The sequence below is a fragment of the Talpa europaea genome (assembly GCF_964194135.1).
Source record: "Talpa europaea genome assembly, chromosome: 6".
In the NCBI taxonomy this organism is placed as follows: domain Eukaryota; kingdom Metazoa; phylum Chordata; class Mammalia; order Eulipotyphla; family Talpidae; genus Talpa; species Talpa europaea.
Genome location: NC_140072.1, coordinates 112,732,014 through 112,756,374, shown reverse-complemented (window position 1 = coordinate 112,756,374; position 24,361 = coordinate 112,732,014). Strand labels below are relative to the sequence as shown.

The following is a 24,361-nucleotide window of genomic DNA, read 5'->3' as shown; positions in this document are numbered from 1 at the left end:
TGTGATAGTTTTAAAAGTACATTAATAATCATTACATGTGGTATATAGGGAAAACAAACAAATTGATGTGCTTAATAAAACAAACAAAAAAGCTTTAGACTGCAAAACCAATTAGTGGTTATCAGAAGGGAAGGTCAAAGAGGATGAATAAAGTGAGTAGAAGGGGTCAAATAGTGAAGAATAGAATGGACTTAATTTGGCATAGACACCTGCCAATTTTTATTGATGCACACCTGAATGCACATAATATTATAGTGCAATGTTGCTTAAATTTTAAAAATATTAAAAATAAATTATTACTCTAAACATAGAAGAGTTATTGATTAGCTAAATATAATGAGTTCTACATACCTATATATACATATGAGGATAGTTACTGATTGGCTAAATATTAAGAGTTCTACATACCTATATACACATATGTTCCTTGTACACATATACATACACATACATACACATGATGTAATTTTCTTCCATTGTCCTCAAATACTTTAGTTCTTATAGCATTATCTATAGTTATATAATTTATCTAAATTCTCCTAATGTCCTATTAAGAAGATTTTTTTTAAAACTGTACTTCTAAGTTGAGATTTTTGAGTAAAATAAAACTAAATGCACAGAACAAACCTGAATGATTAATTTATTCTCTTTAGAAATACCATTTAATATGTATTTATTCACTCTACACATATTTCTTGTAAGTGTATGGCACCACTCAAGGTACAGACAACACAATAACCATCGATGCACAGGAATTGTATTCTTAAAGAGCTTGCATTCTAATTAGAGGAGACAGACAATAAAGAGACATTAAGGAAATATCAAATAATAGTACTAGCTTGATTTGAATTAATTATGCAAAGGAAATGTACAATCACATGATCACATAATGATAAAATAGTTCTATATTCTCATGAAATATATATGATTAGGAAGAAATGCTATCTGTGCAGTGTCATCATTCATGTCTAACCTACCTGGAATGTTATGGGCCTCAAACTTAGGTCTAGACCTACAATAACTCATGCAAGTAGTGCCCCCTTATTTCTCTTGCATACACAGGCAAAACTCACTGGATCTCATCCACATTGTCCATCCTCTCATCTCCTAACATGTGTTCTCTTCACCACTATGATTCTTGATCTAGTCTGTATCTTCTAATTTGATAATATACCAAAAAGTCCTCAAAATGAATCTGAAGCATTCAAGCTATCAGACTATAGACTATAAAACAGGGAATAACTGGAAATATTATAATAAAATAATAGGACTTGATTGTTTTAATTAAAGTTTTAAAGGTAATTTTAACATTTACGCTTTTCAAATTAAATTTAAAAAGAGGTGATAAAGAAAAATGCAAGCATTTTTTCTCATTCCTATGCTCCATTTTTTTAGTCAACAGATGTATTTTTCTTAACTATAATACATTAAAAAGCTAGTAACAACAATTTTATAAATCTGACAATGTCATCTTTTTCTTTACTACAAGGAATGAGCAGTTATAAATTGGAAATCAATTTTTAAAAACTAATATATGGTAAAGGTTCAGGAATTTGCATTATGTTTTTATGCTCTGAGAGTTGCAAAATAGCAGCTGTGCTGTTCAGGAATCCCTTTCTTGCCAAGGGAAGAATGCTGACAATGACATAAACATCCACTCTTAACTTTTTATATTTCCCTAAATCCTAAAAATTAGTGCTCTCCTATGCATTTTTATATGATGTTAGAAACAGTTGGTTTTAAAGGAAGATGTCATAAAATCCCAATAGGTAAAAGGGATAAAAAGGTCATTTAGAGAATGCTAGCCTCCTAGCAGTTTCTAGGGAATAACTCTATGATATCCCTGACAAGATGCTTATCAGCCTTTGCATGGACTCTGTCATGGCCTGTCTATACAATCACCCAAAGCTGCTACCAGTACTTCTACTTATTATTATTATTATTATTATTTTTAAAAGATTATTTATGCATAGAAGAACTGGGGTGTAGGCCAGAGGTGCAGGGGTGAGAGGATTCACCAGAGACAGAGTGGGGACCAGAACAGGCAGATTCAGTGAAATATACTGCTGAGTGGAGCAGCAGTGGGCAAGACTGGAGAGGTCTGCTGCACCATGTTGATTATCTCCCTGGCCAGGGATTGAACTCAGGCCTCAGCAGTGATAGTACCGAGACTTAACTCCTAAGCCACCAGGGAGGCCCAATTACCAGTACTTTTAGATAAAAGATCAACTCTTACTGCTTTATATGCATTCTTAGTAGTCTCTTTTCTGCACTAGGTGGGCCTCCAAATATATAATTGACTGCCTGAAATTAGGATTTTAAAATTTGGAAAATAAATAGCATAGATAATTTTATATGTTGAATTTGTATTCTAAAAAGGCAAACCAAACTGTAAGCATTTCTTCTTTTATACCTTATCCATTCACACTCAAATAATTTGAAATATAAACATCAGCTAAAATTTATATTTATTAATATAGGAACAAAGGTTTTAACAGTTTAATTGATTTTGGAAATATTATAGCTGATATTGAGCCAATCAGTAATAAAAATGTATTTCATGTCAGGCATTAAGATAACACAAGTGAACAAAATGTGCCTTCCTCAGAGTTGTTCATATTAAACACTCTGAAGGAAACAACCATGTAAAGAAATTTATTTGATTATAGGGCCTCCCCTGGTGGCGGTTGAGCGCAGTGGTTGAGCGCAGCGCTGTGAAGCTGTCTGTAGACTCTGCAGCGCAGGTTTGATCCCCGGCCCTGCTGCTCCCCTCAGCAGTGTATTTCGTCAGCCTGCCCGTTCTGTTCCCTGCTCTGTCTCCGGTGAATCCTCTCACCCTCCCACTCATCTGGCCTGTACCCCGGCTCTTACATAAAAATAAATAAATCTTTAAAAAAAAAGGGAAAAAGAACAAGGACTGGGGTACAGGCCAGAGGGGGTGGGGGGGTTGGTGAGAGGATTCATGTGGGTAGCTCCCTGGCCAGGGATTGAACTCGTGCTGCAGCAGCTGCACAGCGCTTCGGCCGCTGGCGAGAATCCCACATGGAGCAACAGACCTCTCCTGTCTCGCCCGCTGCTCCCCTCAGCAGTGTATTTTGTCAGTCTGCCTGTTCTGTTCCTCTCTCTGTCTCTGGTGAATCCTCTCATCCTCCCGCACATCTGGCCTGTACTCTGGTTCTTGTATATATAAATAAATAAATAATTCTTTTAAAAAAAGGAAATGTATTTGATTATATTTTTTATTGAATTTTATCATTTGAGGTAGTCTTGGTGAAATGTATCAGAAATTAACTGTTACAGACTTGAGCGGAAAATGAATTGGTTTAAATCAGTGAAGCTAATGGTATAGAGTTATTAGTTATAACCTCAGGAGACTTCTCATCCATTTGCCATGTTGCCCATCTCAAGAGACTTTGGAGGTGGAAGTTAGGGAACCTCCTAAAAAATGCCTGTGGAATCATTACTTTTAGTAAATTATCAGACTTACCTAAATTAGTTTACCCAGAGTAGCAAGCAGATGTCAAGCTTAGGGCAGCATCCAACAATCTGGTAATTGATACCTTATCAGCAGAATAGTAACCAAGATTATAGGCACTCCCAATAGGAGAATGGGGCACACTGATGGAGGCAGGAGAGCTTAGAGGATGATTTTAATTCCTCAGTAATGATCTTATGGTGGAAAGTGAAGCAAGTTCATGAGCAGAGATATATATGATGAAGAAATTCAGGAAACAATAAATTGGAACAAGTAGAGAAGATAATTTGTGATTTTATCCAAGCTTTAATGGTAGCTGATAAATTGGTAAGGCATTGAGCTGCTCCTGCTGAAATGACTCTTTTGGGGCAATATTTTTTTTTTAAGACTCTTAAATTAGGCCTTGCTATTTCCACCCCCCCCCACCCATGGAATGCATGTGAGAATTAAACATGATATTTTTATGGTTAAGTATTTCTTACAAAGTAAGTATAGGTCTTGCTAGTATGGTTGGCATTTGGTAAAGATGTTGAGTATGGAGATTTGCAGGTAGATAGGTGGGCTACTTAAAGTTAGGGTTAATATTAAATATCTCTTAAATGCGTGGGTAGAGTTCTCCAGTCCTAACTGCAGAGAATCTGGGATTTCATTTCTGGGATATATATCTTTACTTCAAAAATAAATAATCATAATTGTGACAGTATAGCCAGTCAGTGTGAGGGAATCTTAGCTGTTTAAGGTGACCATTGACTGAGTTATATGGTGTAAGTCAAGCCTTGAATAAGAATGAGGAATGGAAAAAAAGTCTCATTTCTTTCTACCCTAAGCTAAAATAACTATAAATCTATTTTCTGTTTTGGAGTATATATTTCTTGTACATACATAACTGGTACATTTTAAAAATTATATTAAATAAATAATTTATATTTTACCTTGTGCTCTGGGGCAAAGTACTTACTTGGGTTCAAATCCAGCTCCTTCCCTTACTAACAAAGTTATTGTGGGAAGTTAATGAACTCAATTTTACCTCCATGTGTAAAAGGAGACTAACACAATAAACAATAATCATTTAGTGAGGATTACATGAGATAATACATGGAAAGTACTAGAACATTGCTTTGCACACGTAGAAAATATTCAATATATGGTAATTATTTGATTATGATGATGATTATCATTATACCATCCCTCTGACTTTTTGAAAGAGGAATGACTTAAATGCATTTTTACTGAATGGTATTCTTTTTGTGCTATAAGTTTTATTTTAGAACATTTTATTTTCCAACAAGCATAAAGTTAGAATAATGAGCCCCCAGTGTCCAAGGTCCTACCCATCATTCATCTTAAACAGTATCATATAAAGGCAATACCATATTATATGTTCTACCACCAACTCCTCCTCTTTCCCAGAGAATTTTGAAGCCAACTCCAAATATATTTTATTAGACCTATAAATATTTTTATTTGCTTTCTTAAATATTTTCAATATTGACTTTGTCTTGAGATGGGGACCCTTTTCCTTAAATCACAATCAGATTTTTGTTATGACCCATGAAATCCCATAATGTTTATTAAATTTCACCAGTTGCCAGAGATATATGTTTGCTTGTGGGTATGCACGTCTGAGGAGTCATTCAAAATATCGTTCTTGCCTTTGCGTTTCTTCGAAACAGATAATATAACTTTCCATAAAAGGAAAATGAGGATTTGCAGACTTGGTCTTGCCAAACTTTAAATCATTCACTTATTGGGCTTGTTTGGGCTGAAAAGTGATTCTTACCAGATAATTGCCAAAGAGATCTCCTACTTATTATAATTGCATGATGATTTTAGTCTAAAATCCATGTGCAAATCAGAATTTAATTCATACAGAATATCCACAATACCAGAACTATTTAGTAGTTCAGGGATAAACTTGAGAATTGTTCTGTTTTATTCACTTAGCTAAAGATTCATTTTTGGTTTAGAGACTCCTGAGTGAAACAGAACCATGGAAGAGGGCAGCGGATCAACTGCGGTACCCAGGCTGCCTGAGGTTGCTCCTCATTTTCTCTTTATTTTTAAAGTAATATCAATTTTGAAAAGGCCTTGAATTTATGGGACAACTGCCCCCCCACCCCCCGAAAATTCTCAAAGCACATTTCAGAAACTCATTTTTGGCAGATGTAAATTTAAGTAAATTGGCCAAGGTCACAGCACAATAAGGGCAGAGTTATCAAGGGAATGCAGTTTCCTGCTTTTTCCACCATCCATGAAATTAGAGTAACTCCACCCCTTCAAATGAAAGGGTCTACTTTTTTTTTTTCTTTCTGAAATTATAAACCATGATTTGGAACTGTTTTTTACCATTAACTCAGGCTTTCAAAAGTGGTCTTTTAGGACTATGAAATGTTTGTGTGTGCATTCTTTCGACTATTATTACTGCATATATTACAACCTATACAATGTGTTTTCAAAGGAGACTGCATTTTTTGTTTGAGCTGAACCATCAGATTTTCTCTTCATGCAGTATGACATGATAAAGAAGCTATCTGCAGGAACAAAACTAGTTCACTTTCTATGAGCAAGCACAGACTGTAAAGTAGATTATTAAAGTACACAGAAATAGAAAATTAGATCAGAAGTGATGTTTTACTGTGAGGTCTTCTTTGGGCTTTATAAAATGAGAAAGAACTAACCTTGTTCTATTTCTGAGTCCTGAAAAAAAAAAAAAAGCCTCATAGCAGGCATATCACCTTTAATTAGGTTTCTGCTTTTGGGAAGCATTTTACCAGCCCCCTTTCATTTATTTTTAATGATGTTATCACTAACAGGCAAACAGTCCCTTAATAAAACAAAAACAGTTTCTATATAAAGCCTGGTGTACATGTCCTGAGTCAGTCATCTAAAAACAAATGTTATGATTGTTTCCGTTGTGCTCTTAGAACCCTTAATGGCCCTACTGTGCAGATATGCAAAACATCAACCTAGGAAATATAACTGTGTCTGTTATGCAGCTTTCAATAAATGCTTTCCCATATTCACTTGCAGTATCAGCAATAAGGTTAAGCCTACAGGGTCATGGAAAAGACAGAAAGGGCATAAGTGGATCTTTTTGAGCATAAGCTACACCAGTTCTTTCATAAACACTTACGACTTACGACTTTTATAAACAAACGGGTGAAAGCAATCCAAAATATTTAAAAATTAAATCTGTGCGTGTGTGTGTGCGTGTGTATGTTTAAAGCTTGGTACCATTCCATTTTTGCAAAAATTTACATGTTGTGGAAGGGGAAAAAATATCTCTGCATGAACATATGAATAGATTCATTCTATCTTCTCAGTTGTCAAAAGTAGTTGTTAAGCTAGATAAGTTTGCTGCCAAGACCAAGCTTAAACATATTAACATATAGCTTCATTTAGTTTCTCCCCTACATAGATTTTTGAAATAAAAATATAGAATAGGCAGAAACTGAGTTTTCTTTTGAGAATAATGGTAGAAAATATCTTTCCTCCTTTTAAATTCAGTATTTTCAGTGCTTTTTCAGTCCCTGTTTCCTTGAGCTATTATTCCTGTGAGGTTTCTTCATACAACCTCCTGACCTCCTTTTAAAATCTTTCCCTGTATCCAGTGTCCATTTCTAATGCACCCAGCCTTGAAGATTTTATTTTTCTTCCTTGCTCTCAACTTGGCATCATCTAAATAACTTTTTTTCCAACCACTGGGTACTATTTGAATCAATCTCTGACAATAAACTAATTGATATTACAAATCATATATATTTTTCTACATTCCTAGAGATTCCTCCTATCTGAGGATAATGTCTGTGAAATTGTGTATAACCCATAGAGTGGTTTTCTTTCCAGTAGATAGTATTTTTGTTTTACTATCATGAATGTAGTATAACCTTGGGGTTAACAGAAACTTTCTTTCTTTGTGAGTTCTGTCCTTCTCCAGCTTTGGCCTCACTTTATTTTATTCCCATATTATTTCAACACACGTTGATGATTGTTTACTTCATGTTTGGAAGCTGAGACTCCATTTCCTCTTTATTCCTTTTTGGAGTGTCCTCTAACTTTCATCAACATCTGAAAGTTGAACTACTCCAAAGTTAAGAAACATTGATCAAGATGAAAGTTGCATATGTGCGCAATAAATACTTCATATGTCAAATTAGGCAGAACTGTGGGTTTGACCTACTTTATAGCTTACCTGTATCATCCTGACAGATGTGCATTTACAGTGATCTCATCCCCATGTTGCATGTTTATTTTCATTCACACAAACTCAAAATCCAAAGTTCTAATACTTCTTCAAGTATATTCAGCGAAGCTCATATGAAGCTCCTCATAGTCTATTTCCCCCAAATCTGTATTTTCTTCTTTTTGTCTAAGTCAGCTTATCTATTTCTTTTAGGTTATCTGGTTCATAAACACATTCATACTCTTTTGCCATTCTCAAGAAAAGTTATATTTATCATAGTTAATTTTAACTATTCACCAAATTAACTCAGTCTCAGTTTGTATACAGCAACTTTAATAATGTATAATAATAATTTTGTTATTAACATTGTAGTTCATCATTACAAGCCTCTGTGATATAACATAAATCCACAGGCTTATGGTAAAAGAACAGAATTCCCTCTGTTACAGCCCTTTGAAGCCAGGTTTAAGATGGAAATTTGTGTAGATTTACTTATTTGTTATGTATTCATTCAGTTATACTTTATAATTTATTTTATATTTTACAAAGTACTTTCATAAAAAATCTAATTGTATTTAAACTATATCCTTTGAGTTTTTAATCATCTTTTTAATAAATGGTTCTCATATAATATGAAATAAATTATTTATTCCATTATTTTCTAGTACTTGGTAGAACCTGAACTTGAACTCATACTTTCTGAATCTAACCTGATATTGCTTTTCATTTTGCCACTGCTGTGTCACATTAAGGTGGCAATTTTATAAAAATTTATCCTGTCATCTTAAATTCAGAATTTGTAAGATGCTGTTAAAATTAGATGTTGGAAATAAGCCTTATTTCATGATACCTCTGGCTGGATATTTTATAAGAATTGGAATAGATACATAAAAGTGATGCAAATAAATTTAATATATTTCAGAATGCCTTATCTTCAGAGAAAATGAAAATAAGAAAAAAAACTTAGGTTACCATTTTCTGCTACAAGAATACATTTTAGGATCACTTTATTCAATTTTATGAGTTGTTTCTATTGCCAAATTAAACCCAGAAAGACTAGAGTAGAATTGAACCAGGATTGAGATTATGAATGAATTCAGTTTAAATGAACTGCATTTTATGTCTTCCTATATTGTAAATTTTTAAATACAAATCCTTATTTATTTCAGTTACTCATGCCTCTACTCCAGTTGAATAATATGTTTGATGAGTTTACAAATATGCTAATAAATTTAACTTTTCATACAATTATGAAGGAAATTTATCAAAATGACTAAGAAAAATATTTTTATAATTATTCACTTCTGGGGAGAAAGTACCATATTCTCTATAATTCTGTCAACATTTTTTCTTACTTTGCTAGTATAGCATTAGTAAATTCATGCTAATTCATACTTCATCTGTAAATATTAAGTATGGATATTTTTCCATTTTAAAATACTACTCTCTATTTCACATGAAGATAAATAAATGTGACTACCCGTAGGATATATGGCTCTCTAAAGGTGAGTATTTTTGTACCTGGAATTTATGATGTAATAAAAGAGAGTGGAGACAAAAAGACACACACACATACACACACACACACACACTTGAAAGAGAATATATGATTCAAACCCAAAGGGATTAGTTATGAAAATAACAACTGAGTTAGACTTCATTAACAGGAAAGAAAACATTTTAAAAGTAGAGGGCTATTATTTTTTTAAACAACATTGTTCCTTAGGATATCCTGCTAAATTGTTATGTTTGATAAGATTGGAGGGGGAAAAGTTTGTCTTACAGAACATCAATCTTACTGATAGTCATTTATTGATAAATGATTTAAAATATGAATGGAGTGAAAAGTGAAATGATGAGATTGAAATATCTCTTTTTTCATACTTTATTAATTTGGGATTTTTAAGAGCATTCTCTTCCATTTCTGATTTCTCTTTGTCTATTATTATAATTGATGTTAATTTATTATTAATTTATTGTTATGATTGTCATTATAGTTATCACATAACTTGTTAATAAGTAGATTTTTTCTGATGAAAAGATGAATCTATTTGTTAAATGTAAATATGCTATTCTATTTTCCTTTAGGAAATACCTGTAGTTCCTTTTAAGTGAATTGAAATACAAGGAAGGATACTTTAAAGTTAATAACTGCTCTTTCTTAGGAATTTAAAACTAACAAGAGCTCTTTTGGGAACTGGTATAACAGCTAGTCCCATATATATATATATATATATATATATGGAGTATTTAAAAAAATAGTATACTAGTTAATGCAGCTTTTGAAAATGTTTTCTATTTTCCAAAGAAAATGAGCCCCTTCAGTGCATCTAATTTGCCATCTCAAGTGTTGGGAGATTTCAGTTGAAATATTTTCTAAATGATAAAATGAAGGAAGATAATTTAAGAATCTTTATATAATGGAGTTTGTATACTTCAATAATCGATAGTATGGTTTGGAATTTTGTTTTTGTGGGACACATTCTTTTTCATTTATTGCCTAGATTTCCATAAATTATTGGCATTTATAATAAAGCATTAAAATTCTGATTCCAAACTAATGTAGTATCACTGTCATGTCAATATGGAATAAAACTCCACTTAAATAATTGTTATGAACTTTTATGAGAAATAATAGGAAATTTGGAATTTTATATTTGACTGATATTAGTGTTTTTCTCTTTGAACCTGCTAGATTTTAAATTTATTTTTAAAATTTATTTATTTACCTGTATTGAGGTAACATTGAATTATATCTACTGCTTTTTTTTTTTTTTAATCAAGGAAATTTAAGCCTGAAGAGATTGTTACATGTTTGCAGTGGCTGATAGAAACTGGAGCTAAGCCATCTTTCCTTACATCTCCTAAAATATGCTAAAAAAGTATTATACCCTGTTTAATTATGTGTACCTGAGTGGTTAAATCAAAACCTAATGGCATAAGGCAGCAAACATTTAAAACATCATAATTTCTGTGCATCAAGAATAAGGGACAGGGCCTTCCTGGTGGTAGAAGGGGTTAAGACGCAACCTATGAGACTCACCACAGCCACTGCAGCATGAGTTCGATCCCCAGCCAGGGAGCAACCCACATGGCGCAGCAGACCTCTCCTGACTCACCCGCTGCTCCCCTCAGCAGTGTATTTCAGTTGATCTGCCTGTTCTGTTCCCTACTCTGTCTCTGGTGAACCCTCTCACCCCCCACAACTCTGGCCTGCAAAAGAATAAAGGACAATGTAATGTAACTGACTCTTAAGATTGCTCATAAGGTTGCAGTCATGTTGTCTGGGTAGCACCTGCCTTATCTAAAACTATCTTCCTTATCTAAAGACTTGACTGGTCAGGGAGATTCATCTTCCATTCATCTAACTTCTACCTGATGACAGAGGAAAGGAGGGAGTAAAGTAAGGGAAAAAGCAGGGAGGGAGGGGAAAAAAGAGAGAGGGAGGGAGGGAGAGAGAGAGAGAAAAGGAAACACACTCTTATAAGTGAATCATGAAAGAACACGTACATCATGTGTTGTATGCCTTTGCTAGGTTTAACTCAGACTAGGAAAGGGTCTAGACAGGATGTGAATAACATGAGGGAAAACTCATCAAAGGTCATCTTAAAAGCTACTACATACCTACGACATGCTCAGAGAAAATACTCCATAAGTTCTCACCAAATACATCAAAATACTTATTTCATATGTTACTCTTTATAATAAAACAACTCACAGATAACAGAATTAGAATATGTACTCTTGACTGAATTATAGCATTATCTGTATATGTTATTTTTGTTGATTTTATATTGTGGTCACGGAAGAGTATGTCTTTGAAATATGCAGTGAAGTCTTAATAATTGAAAGGGGAAGATGGTTCAAACACACATACCTACACACATAGAACAAGATAGAAAGAGACAGAAAAATAATTAATATACAAATGTGGCAAAATGTCAACAATTGGTGAATTTGAGTAAGGATTTGAATTTATTTCCTAAGGTTGCTATCAGTAATTTAAAACAATCTTGGTGACTTAAAACAATAAAAATTTGTTTTCTCACTGTTCTGGAGGTCAGGAGTCTAAAATGAAGGTTTCAGTAGGGATGAACTGCTTCCAAGATTCTGTTCCACCTCTTCTAATTTCTGGTAGCTGTTAGCATGCCTTGAGCTGGGCTGTAAAATTTGTTTGTCTCCCTTCGCTTTACTTCTTTCTCCTCTCTTTCTCTCTCTCAATCATTTCTCTGTCTTTCTCTTATAAGAATAATTATCAATGAATTTAGAGCCCCTCATGATGACCTCCACCCTCATCATGATGAGCCCAAGACTCTTAATTTAATAGCATCTCTAATTAAAGACCCTTTTTCCAAGCAAGCTAACATTACTAATTTATGTGTATTAGGCATGGACATACATAAAATGGGGAGAGGGAAGCAGTTCCAATCAACCCACAACAGGGGTCTAGAGGAATTTTTTTTACAGTTCTTGCAACTTTTCCGTAAGTTTAAATTATTTAAAAATAAAATATAAGGAAATAAATCCTTATGTAAATAAGGATATAAAATAAGGGAAAAAATCAGATGACATTGCAAATGCTACAGTTATCCGGAGATCATAGCATCTGACAAGGCAACTATTTTAAACGATAACATTCATTAAAAAAATCTGTTCAGATATATCAGATTGAAAAAGGTGTTTGTGAATTTGTGTTTCATCATCATTCACTGTTTGAATTCAATGCAGATTATGTGACCACAAAATTATCTTCCACATTGTCTGGCCTCTCAAATTTTTGCTTTAATCTTAGAATAGTTAGGGTATAGAAGGTCACTATTAATTCAGAAGGAAGAACTATGTTCTCAATTTTACTGTCTTTGTAGGAAGACTAAATGAAACTTTTTATAATGTTAATTGCCATAGATGTAAGCTTTTCCTTAGATAGTAAAAAAAAAAAAAGTTGTGTTTGTTTGATCTTTGTCTTCTTTTTGAAAACATATGTCTATCTTAATAATCACTTCCATTTCATAGGCAGTCTTAAAATTAGACTTTTCTTAATTAGAGGCTGAGTTAAAATAACTTAGTATCTCTAGTATGTAAAGTGATAAGTGAATGACACTAGTTGAGTTTATACCAAATGATAATCTATTCACATATAATTGAAACCATGAGGACCAAGAAGAATATTCCATTGGAGCAACTGCAGAAAATAAACATGACATGTGCATGCACAAACACATGAAACATGACTTAGTTAACAGAATAATAATGGAGGATAAAATGTTTTACCAACTATGGTAATTAACTACCTAACAATAGATTCTAGTATAGATGAATGAACTTTTTGAGACTTGCAGATTGTGTTTTCAGCATTTTATTCTCAGTACCTTATACAGTGTTCATGTTAAGTAGCTATTGACTACACAAATGCATGCATGGAGAGTGATTTAATGAATGAATTCATACAACAGGCATCACAGTCAAGTATGAATGTATTGAAGTTAAATAGTCATGTGGATAATGGGACTTATAATCAAATGTGTGTGTGTGTGTGTGTGTACATACATATGATGCTTTTTTCTTAGATAACCTTAAAGTGTTGTGGAGTCATAGACTGTAAAGCTGAAAGCAAACTCAGGTGGTCATCTGGATCTAAGCATTTCTTGAAGAGACAAGCAATTATTATCACCATGATCTATTAAGCTACATTTTCTTTAACATGTGACAGCAAAGGTGATGCTGATCTAAAAATATTGCTCTCATTCTTAAACAATTTCACATGCACAGAGATGTTTAACAAGCACCTTTTCAGAGCTATTATGAGAAAACACTAGCAGCCTTGGTCTGGAGGAGTAATTTATGACAGCTAAGTAAATGATGTCCAAGATCACCTTGATCACATTAGCCATGCAGTAGCCCTACCCCTCACTGTCACCCTGGTGACAAGTGCAATTAAAAAAAAAAAAGACACAATGAGTCCTACTTTAGCTGCTTACTCCACTTCTGCTTCTAGTACTTTCTGGCTCAGATCATCTGTCAGTAAGTAAACAGAAGAGGGAGTAAAGGAGAAACTGCAGAGGAGTGAGACATGAGCCTGAGAGGAGTACAATTAATAGAAGGTCTTATGTCCATTACGCCCCTCCCCAACATTTCTTTCCTTTTAGTTCATTACCTAGAAATGTGAAAAGGTGAGGGAGATGAGTTTAACATGTTCTGACATTAGAGACAGGGAAAGTATGGCAACTACCATAATATTTTTGCTCCAGAGAAAGGTTATTGCAGAATGTGTTATGTGGATTGGTGTTGTACTGAAAAATAAAGGAATGATCAAGGAAAATGGTGAAATCAAATTATAACCATAAATGCAAATGTGCTAAAGTTTTTAGCTACTTGAAAAATTGAGAGATACTATCAGGGCTGTGCAAATACTTTGCTCTGATTAATTTTCCTGGGGTGAAATAGGAAAATAATATAAAATGGAGAATTCTGCCATAAATGAAATTTTCTGTATGACACAGTGAACTAAAATATGCTATAATTTGTATCTATCAAAAGTAAAATCGTGAAGATGTTTAAATAGTAAAGAACAGTGGAGAGAATTACTGTGAGAATAAAAAGCATCTGTATCTGATCATCTCTCTAATTAGATGTTGAAATATTCAATAAACAAAGTAAAGGCTTGGGCCTTCCCGGTGGCACAGTGGGTTGAGCACTGCACTGTGAAGCAATCCAAAGCCTCTGCAGCACAGGTTCGAATCCTGGCCAGCCAGGGAAAAACCCACGTAGCGTGGCAGACCTCTCCTGCCTTGCCCGCTGCTCCCCTCAGCAGTATCTTCGGTCATCTGCTTGTTCTGCTCCCCGCTCTGTCTCTGGTGAATTCTGTCACCCTCCTGTGCCTCTGGCCTGTACCCCAGTTCTTTTATAAATAAATAAAAATCCTTAAAAAAAGAAAATAACTGCTACTAATATTAAAAAAAATTATTAAAAAAAGTAAAGGCTAATTTATCTAAGGTTTTATATTTTATTTTCTAATCTAATATTGTTGTGAAATTTGTATTTTATTATCCTTTCCTTAGATTACTTTTTCATGTACAAAATGCTATTTTTTAACATAAAGTTAAAAGATATTTATGGCCAAAGGAATTAAATCTTTAATTTCAATGACATTGAACAATTCAATTATGTTTTAGAAAGAACAGTTTTGCATTTTACTATTTCTTTTCAGATATGGACAAATGTTGTACATTCTTTTGTAGATTAAGAATATATTTGAACAAAAATTTGATATGAAGGAAGGGTTAATTGGGAAACATACTAATATCCAAAGCATTTCTCTTATATGATGCTCTAGAAATATTCTATTGTCAATCCAAATAGAATAGACTAAAATGAGATAATTGGGAAGGTGCCCATAAAGGCAGCCTGAATATATTATCACAACTATATATGAGATAATATTTGTTTTAAAAAGATTCTATGGCACTGTAAACTCAGTCTCATTAGAGACTGCATTTAAAAGGCTTATAAAGTTACTCATTAATGTTATCTTGTTGTATCTCCACAGCTTTTTCATTAAAGAAAATTCAGCAGAAAGCATTTTCTCCTGATAGCAGGAACCAATTTGCAATAAATGTTCTGGAAACCACTAGGGAAGCCATTACTGAGGTCTAATAAAAACAGACAAGCGTAACTTGTTCTATATTTTTGTTTCAATCACATACAGATGAGACCCCGCTTTCCACACCAACAGCAAGAGACAGCCTTGACAAACTTTCTCTAGCTGGCCATGGACAACCACTACCTCCAGGTTTCCCATCTCCTTTTCTCTTTCCTGATGGATTGTCTTCCATAGAGACCCTTCTGACCAACATACAGGTAGGCCTTTTTGCAATCTGGAAGAAAGGAACACAGAAGGTCCAGTTTTAGATTTTCACCAAATTCATCCCTTTCTAACTTAATCCGTTCATGAGATTGACTGAACCATGGTGTTGAACTTTTTCTAGCAATTTAAGATTTGAAAATTGCTACAGTAATCAAATTGGTCTAGAAATGCTCAAAAATAGTGTTCTGGCAAAATAAAAACTTAGATGAAAATGACATGGATATTTTAAAAACCGTTCTGCTTAAATGCTCTAGTTGTAGCCTATTAATGGGAGGAATCTAACTGTTTAGGTTTGTGTGATTTACTAAATGACAGCACACCAGTTCTAATAAATATTTAGTTATTTTTAAACTGCCGGCCTTCCAGTGAGGAAATGATATGTTTAGTCACTTAAAATGTGTCTAATATAAAAGAATTAAAAAAAATCCCTTCTTTCATAAGTTTGTTTCAGTTAATAAGGTTTCTTCAAAGAATAGACTTCAAAAAGCTATACAAAACTTTCCACGGATTTCCTATGTAGTCCCCAGGATGTATATTTTACGTACAGTACATTATGAATCAAAAATACTTGCAGTTAACAATAACATAGAGCATGGAGCCAAAATATTAAGAGTGTTTGGGATAAAAGAAAGCAGAATTTTCTTGCCCACACATGAAGTGATCATGTGGAACCCAGATGGAGATTTTTGCCATCTACTCCATATTTGGAGTAGCTACTAGTAAGAATGTGCTTGCAGATAATGCACTGGTATTTATTTTTAATTTTTACTCTAGCATTCCTTCCTTAGTGATACTTTTCTGTACACATTTCCTACTATATTAAACTTTCTCCCAGGAGAAATGTAATTAATTTTATTTACCTCTCCAAGGACGTAGCAGAAGGCCTTTAATGTAACATATCTTCTCATCTATTAATATGGCATTTTTAATACTAATGTAATTAGAGTCTCTGGAACTGTATTCAACTTTAATGTTTTATATCTCAGTAATTGAAATAAATCATCAGTCTAACCTAAATTTAATCAAGGCCAAATCATTGATTGTATTTTAAAATATAGGACTTTTTTTACCCCAAATTTGACCCATATTATTGTTTTCTATGAGATCAAGTTCTTAATGGTTATCTTTTGTTAAATTAAATTTTGTTAAATCCTTCAAAAAATATCCCCCAAATGTTTCTGAATTTACTCTTAAAAGTAGGGGAAAAATTTGTTTTCTTATCTATATGACTCCATTTAAAGCAAAGAAAAAGTTAGGCATTCTATGTGTACATATCCACTCTAACGAAAATTCCAGTTTCAGCAGAGAAAACATTTCTGAGTTTCATCCACACAAACCACCCTGCTCATTAGAAGAATGGCTTTATACATAGATTCTGGCATTATATGTTAACATCACATTTCTAAGTCAATACTCTCTAATACTATTCATCCACCAGGCCTGTTATACCCAGACTGGAAATGTTTTCCATATTTGAAGTTTACATTAAGTTGTAATTATTTCTTTCAAAAAAAGTAAATCAAGGAAGATAAGAAAATCTCAGTTCTAAAATGTACAGATTTTATACAAATAATTTATTTTATTATGGTGTCTCTAGATTTAAAATACTCTCTAACCATAAGCCTTGAGAACATATTTTAGCAAGAGTTGATGATAGGACAATAGTCAAGACAAACTAGATTATTTATTTCTAGTTCCAAATCATCATAGGGATACGAATCCAATAATGTTAGAACATGAACTATGTGAACACATCATTAAAAATAAGATTTACTTCTCCACTTAATCTTACATATATATGTGTATATATTTATTAAATATATTTAAGATATCTACATGTATATGGCCATGTACATCTGTGTACATTAGGTAAAATAGATATTAAAGATCTTACTGAGTTCCATGCCCAGTAATACACACGCAAGACATACATGTACATATACAAGCATTCATACTGGATTTATGTTCATTAATATTTTGACATTATTTTACAGAAGGTCTTAAGTGCTTTTCTTTTATTATTGTCACATTTATTGACTTATAGTAATTGCTTAGGAATCCCAACGAATGTTTAAATAGTATGACTGATTGGACATATGGTATAAAATGTGCTTTTTGTCCAAATTCTAATTTGGGTAATTACATTCTGCCTACCTCAATTTCCTCTGCAATTTCAATTACATATAATGGGGTTCTTTGCTTTCTGTTTCAAAATGGTAACATACTTTTTCTATGGTAAGTTTAAAGGTCCATATTTGCTTTAGAGGTATTTTATCAGAATAGTAGTAACAAAGAATTTTGTTGAACTTTATATTTTTCAAATCCTACAATTCCAGATCTGAAAGTGAACATTTATCAATGCATATGTACTCTTTTCATTAAGCCTAAGACAATGGACAATACTTAAATTTAATGTATATAAAATCTGTTTTTTCTACAAGTAATGATTCAAAGATCCTTCACAATAATGTTTAAGAAATTATTATTTTAATATTCAATAGTGTAATTTTATGATGTTCTATACTTTGATAATTCTCAATTTTAAAATTTGTAATGGTTGCTGCAAATGACACCAGTATCAAAATTTAATTATGATGAATGTATTTTTTGTGTTTTAAAGGAGGACATGTAGAAAAACACTTTATACTCATATTTGAAAATATACATCTAAGCACCCAATCTTTACTAATCCGGAAGTTATAAACTTGACTGTTTCAGAGATTAAAAATAATAATGAATAAATAAATCTACACTAAGCTGTAGAGATTTCACATTAGTGAATGATATAACTATATTCTAGATTTTGATTAAGACTTTTACAGATTGACTTTTAATGCATTTTTTTTCAATCTGAATAATCTTTCATTATGACTTTTGCATTCAAATATGTCCCTGAAGAGACTCCTGTGAGATTTTTGGTGAGGAAAGTAGAATTTTAGCATCAAAACTAACTGGATATGATACTTTTAAGCATTTACTACCATTTAAATACATTCTAAGCAGAAATTTAACTGCTATTCTCAGTCTGAGCTTTCATGCTAAAACCATAAGTAGAACCTAATTACATAAGGTTGAGAGAAAATACTTCTCATTGTTTATTTTATTACAGGATTGTTTATAATAATTTAAAAATATTAAATCAAGAATAGGTAATTAAGTAAAAATAAGAAATATAAAGTAAGTATAGAAAATCAGCAATGTAATTAATTATGAGTTTATCATTGAAGACATATGCCATGAAGGAATATATAGTAGGAGTTTAGTTACCAAGGTTTGCCTATATGGAGAAATGAAACAATCAAGGAAGGTCTAAAAGGAATATTGAAACCGCAGTGAATTGTGTTAACCAGATTGAGTCACCATGATCTAATAAATATAATCCAACTATAATTGTAAGAAGTAGTCTCTGGTTTTGCTTTTGAGGCAAGAAAATGAAGAATTAGACTTAGTGTAAAGCCTAACATACTATGATTATATATTTCCCAGTCTTCATATTTCTATGTCATGACAATAATCTTATGCATTTTAATTTTAAGAGAAATTATAAGGTTTTTTATTTGCATTATTAGTACATAATTTCAAGTATAATAGTGTTAAGCTATAGAGTTAGAAAAAAAAGTTTTCAAGAAAAAATGAAATAATACATTGACTTAAAAAATAAGGCTAGATCAAGATCAGATATATTGGTTTTACATGATATATTTTTACCTTTAACCATGATTATGTATTATGCTTTCTCCTCCTTTGTTACTATCATCAATTTGTAAACAGAGATCATTAAAATACAGTAAACTATAGCCAATATTCTACATGGTTTCCAAAGATGAAAAAAAGAAATCATTAGTCACTTCAAAGCTGCACTGTTTACCATATTTATTAATTTGTGTTATATGCAACAATGACAATAATAATAGTAAAGGTAATATTTATTGAACTACCTTAATGTGTCATTATAATGGGAAACACTCCTGGGTGTCTCCTCTACTCCCAATACCCTGCTATCACACCACCTCTGACACTTCTGATCATCAAATTAGGACAGTTTTCCCACACTAAACAGTTCTGCAAACCCAGGTGGATGTCTTACCTAGAGATAATATCAGACCCCACAAGTTAAGAGTTTAGTCACACAAGACAGTCCAAGCTCTCATTTTAGCTGCCAGTGGTAAGTGTAGATGTAAACTCTGTTTCTGACTATAAAGCAGAGTTTTGCCCAACCCCTCTGCTTGCTCAAAATTAATTTGCTAAAGTAACCCACAGACTCAGAAAACATGTTATTTACTAGGTTCTCAGTTCATTTTTAAAGAATATAACTCAAGAGCAGCCATCAGTGTCTAGATTGAGAGATATGGGAAGGGACACGTGCTTCCGTGACCTCTCTGAACACACCATCAGTATGTTGATCAACACAGACTCTCTCTTAACCAGTTTTGAGTTTTTTTAATAGGGATTATTGATTAAATCACTCACCTTTGGTGGTTGTTTCAGTCACTCGTTCTTCTGCTTTCGGTGGAAGTCAGAGAAGCGGGACTATAAATTCTGATACTGAGACAACCGTCTCCCTCTTACTAGCTTTCTGAACATCATTTTACAAATGAGAAAATGGAGGTGAATAAACCAATTGAATAAGGTAACACAATGGTAGTGGAGGGTTGATTGCTCATGTTCCCATATTATTACACACGATCATATGAATCACAGAAAAAACTTATACCAGAAGGTGCTTTTGACAAGAACTTCATTATTGATTGGCTTTGGAGAATAACATTAGCATTAAACCAATTATAGTTGTATCTTTTTTTACAAGAATTCTTTGAAAATATATCAGTTGACATTGTTTTTTCTTCTGTCTATGAAAGTTCCTGGTTTCAAGAAACTCTATTCCTCTCATCTTGGAAAGAAACGTTAAAAAATACATTAAAAAAGATTAAATAGCCAAGGAGTTCTGATGTAAGCTTAGTCAATTCACTAGTTTAGGATTTGGGCATGTCATCTGATCCCTGATTTGGTTTTCTAAAAAGGTTTTGTTAGTTAGAATAGGCAATAGCTAAAATCCCCTTCAAGTACGGTATTGTACTCTATTAGAACCACACAATTTTTCATGACATTCAGAGATATTTGATGAATCTTGTTTATCTTCTGATTCTGAAATAATATTATATTGCATATGAATATGGAACAAGTAACGTTTAACTCTAGGATCTAACTGGAAATAATTTATCTACATCTACATTTTGTCAAAAGCACCTCCAAGAGTCTACACACACACACACACACACACACACACACAAATTATATATAGACATAGACTCATTCTCTAAAAATGATAAAAATAATTTAATTTACATGGTAGTCATATTTTAGATAAAAACAGTAGTGTATTGTGACAATCATTATGCCTCACTTATAGGAAAAGAAATTTGAAGCCAAACAATCATTATCTCTTACAATTACTGTGCCATGAAAGAAATTTAAATAAAATATATTGGACATAGTTTATCGTTGTCCAACCTCATCATCATGAAAATTGGCCTTCTCTTGGAGAAAAATTCAACTTTTAAACCTTGGTTGTTTACTGTCGTGTTCATATTATCATCACAAAATCTTGCCCAATAGTTCATGTCCTCATGAGAATCAACATTTATTGTGATCTACCTGAGAAACTTAAAAAAGTCACACAAATCTGAAAGTACATTAACACTGATGGTTAAATGGTTTCCTAATGATTTGTAGATGTGAACACTACTTGCTATTGCTTTTCCCAGTCCCCTGCTGTATTGAAATTTAAGTGTTTTTTTTTGCAAAGCTGTCAGGGGCAATAACATAATTTTGCATATGCATCAGTTTGGCTATAGTGCAGATTTTTGTTCACACTGAACTCCTACTGATGTGCACTGATTTAAAGTCTAAAAATGAAAGTTAATTTTATATAGCTTATAAGGAGTCCCTAGAGGGTATTGTATCCTAAAAGCTAATATTTTTCAGATATAATCAGCAGGAATAGGTAATGTATTACCATTAGCAATATTAGCAGCAACTGTAGCAAAAGGAAACAGTAAACACAAATTCTCTTAGCTTCATATTTTATAACAATATTAATATAAAATTACACAAATTAGAGTTGCAGTTTAACATTATTCAACATGTTTATTCATAATGATTGTTTCATATTTAAAGAACACCAAAATATTGTGTTTTGTCAGCCAAGGACAATAATAGTTTAATAGTAATTTATTTTAAACAGCTACTGATAATACAACCAATCAACACATTAAGTGGTGCCAACATTGGCATCTTGCTAAATAATCTCTAGACATTGCACAGAGAGTACATCTTTCAAAGATAAGTCAACAAGAGCAATCAGAGCAGAAAATTAGAATTTGGTATCTTAGAATTAAAATACAGCTAAACTAAAGTTTTAATTGGGGTGATCTAAAAGGGCACTTGATGTAATGATCTCTTTCATTTGTTACTAATTGTTTGTTCCTGATGAAGAAGAAACATACACAGGAATGTTGCTGAATTAAGATGGCAGTTTCCTTACCGACTACACTTTATTGTTAAAAAACAAAAGAGTGGGGAGGGGTGAAGTGTCACGTAGAAATCCTAAAACTTCTTTTATATCACAAGAAATAACTGGGAAATTCAGTGACTCATATAACAAATATAAAATAGTTTATATGTGCTTGAAAAGAGAATAAAATTGTGTCAGGACAATGCTACCTTAGTGGGCTGAACTAAGGGTTCATAACTCTTGGCTTCAAAGTCAAGCTGGGGTTGAAATTTCTGATCCAAGCTGCTTATGTTGCCCCTTGCAAAGGGGTCACATCCTAGAATATATCTGCAAATGGTACCAACTCCCATTTTTATTTATAATTTCACTGAAAAATCCTGTCTCATATCCACTTATTACAAGAATTCATGTGAGGCAAAATATTTTCTACTTCAGGATAACATTTTGTGTTGCTGAGTTGATATTGATAGAAATTTCAACTCTAATATTTATTGATAATCATATTAATAATCTCCTAAAGTAACCTAAAAGTTATGAATGCTTTTTATATATTATGTGAGAATTTTTTCTATATTTTGCATGTCCTTATTTTATTTAAACGTATCAGACTACTACTATATTTTAATTAACATGAAAATTATATATAAAATATCAAATTATATAGAAAATCAAATTATATAAAAAGGATTCCATAATCAGTTGTATAAATAAGTACATTGTTTTTACTATAGATCTTGAATGCTATCAAATAGTCCCTTAAAAATCATTCTCTATTTCTCATAACCTTTTTGATCAACTCCAAAAATATGTGTTCTTTAGTCACTAAGTTTTGGACCTCTTAAATATATATCTCAAGTAATATATACATATATAATTTTTATTTATAATGTTTTTATATCTCATATAAATTGTAAATACTCTCTGGGTCTTGGTCATGTAGTACCGAATGAGTGAAAGTGCCCCTGCTTCAGGGAACTTACATTTTAGTGGAGACACAACATAAAGAAGGAAACAAATAAATATATGGTGATAGTACATAATAATAAATACTATGGTGTATTCTCCAGAGGCGAGAGCAAAGTGGGTTTGGAAAGTTATTCTAGAAATAGTGGCAAGAGAAGGCTTTTCTTGAGTGGTTCCTGAGTTAAGACGAAGTAAGGTCATGAACCATATAAAAATCCTGAGGGAAACATCTGAGAGCAGCAAAAACAGCTAAGTCCCTGATGCAGAGGCAAATTGATGGCTGGAGAAATGCAAAGAAGACCACTGCATCTTATGTAATTTCGGTAAGGAGTGTTGGAGAAGCTCCAAGATAGGTGGGTAAACCCAAGAACACTTGAGGTCATATAAACCATATCAATAATTACTTATAGAAGAGTTTCAACATATTTTTTTTTCAGTTGTTGTTTTTTAGATATTCCTAGCTGCTGTTTTCATTTAGCTTTAGATCTAGGAATTCTAGCTAGAGGCTCTTTAATCTGCATTCCATAAGTATTTGTCTTCCTAAAAAGTTTCATTTGATTTAGAGGTTTTGTATTTTAGGTCCTAGTGAGAACAGAGTTAATATATAACAAAAATGAAAGAATTTGATAAGTAGGTTATTTCCTTTTAAAATGCTTTTAAGTAATGAGTGAAATGTGCTTTGTACCAAAATATTACAATTCTGAATGCCTTCTTTGTACAGGGACTCTTGAAAGTTGCCATAGATAATGCCAGAGCTCAAGAAAAACAGGTCCAACTGGAAAAAACAGAGCTGAAGATGGATTTTTTAAGGGAAAGAGAACTAAGGGAAACACTTGAGAAGCAGTTGGCTATGGAACAAAAGAACAGAGGTATTTTCAAGCTTCCAAATAAATTTAATGTTTTTTATAAAATATTAAACATAGTACTATGATTGGTGTTTAATGAGGCTCTCGGTTTCTTTGTTAACTTACTTGTAACTAAAATTCAGAGCAGGATTTGAATCCTGGGCTCATTGAATTTCTTAATCTATAAAGTACATGATTTCTCTCTGTTCATATGTCAGGGACTTGAGATATATTTTATGTCATTAATCACATATCACATAGTGCTTATAGAGCTTAACAAATTCATAATTTTAAGATAAGAATGAACTGTGATAAGATGACAACCGTGAAGAAAATTTCTATATTCATTCACAGTTGTTCTTTGAAAAACTTGAGTTAAGTAAAGCTAAAATAGAAAATACTGATTATTCAAGTGAAACAGATTTAGGACGATATTTATCAACTGAAGTTAAAGACTGATGAATATCTGAACAAATGACCAAAGTTGAGTGTTTGTTTAATTTTCTTTATGAATGCC

The 24,361-nt window shown here is 32.5% G+C and overlaps 1 protein-coding gene across 5 annotated transcripts in view; it reads left to right on the top strand.

The window, feature by feature from the left end:
* The window catches only part of DACH1 (dachshund family transcription factor 1), a gene marked incomplete at both ends in the record, with an annotated part of 401,718 nt that overhangs the window by 347,712 nt on the left and 29,645 nt on the right, over positions 1 to 24,361 (top strand). For all 5 annotated transcript variants that reach the window (XM_084234754.1, XM_084234752.1, XM_084234753.1 and 2 more), the window contains 2 exons: positions 15,364 to 15,515; positions 23,721 to 23,868. In XM_084234754.1, coding sequence (XP_084090880.1) covers positions 15,364 to 15,515; positions 23,721 to 23,868 — 300 coding nt within the window. The remainder of the gene's footprint in view (positions 1 to 15,363; positions 15,516 to 23,720; positions 23,869 to 24,361) is intronic.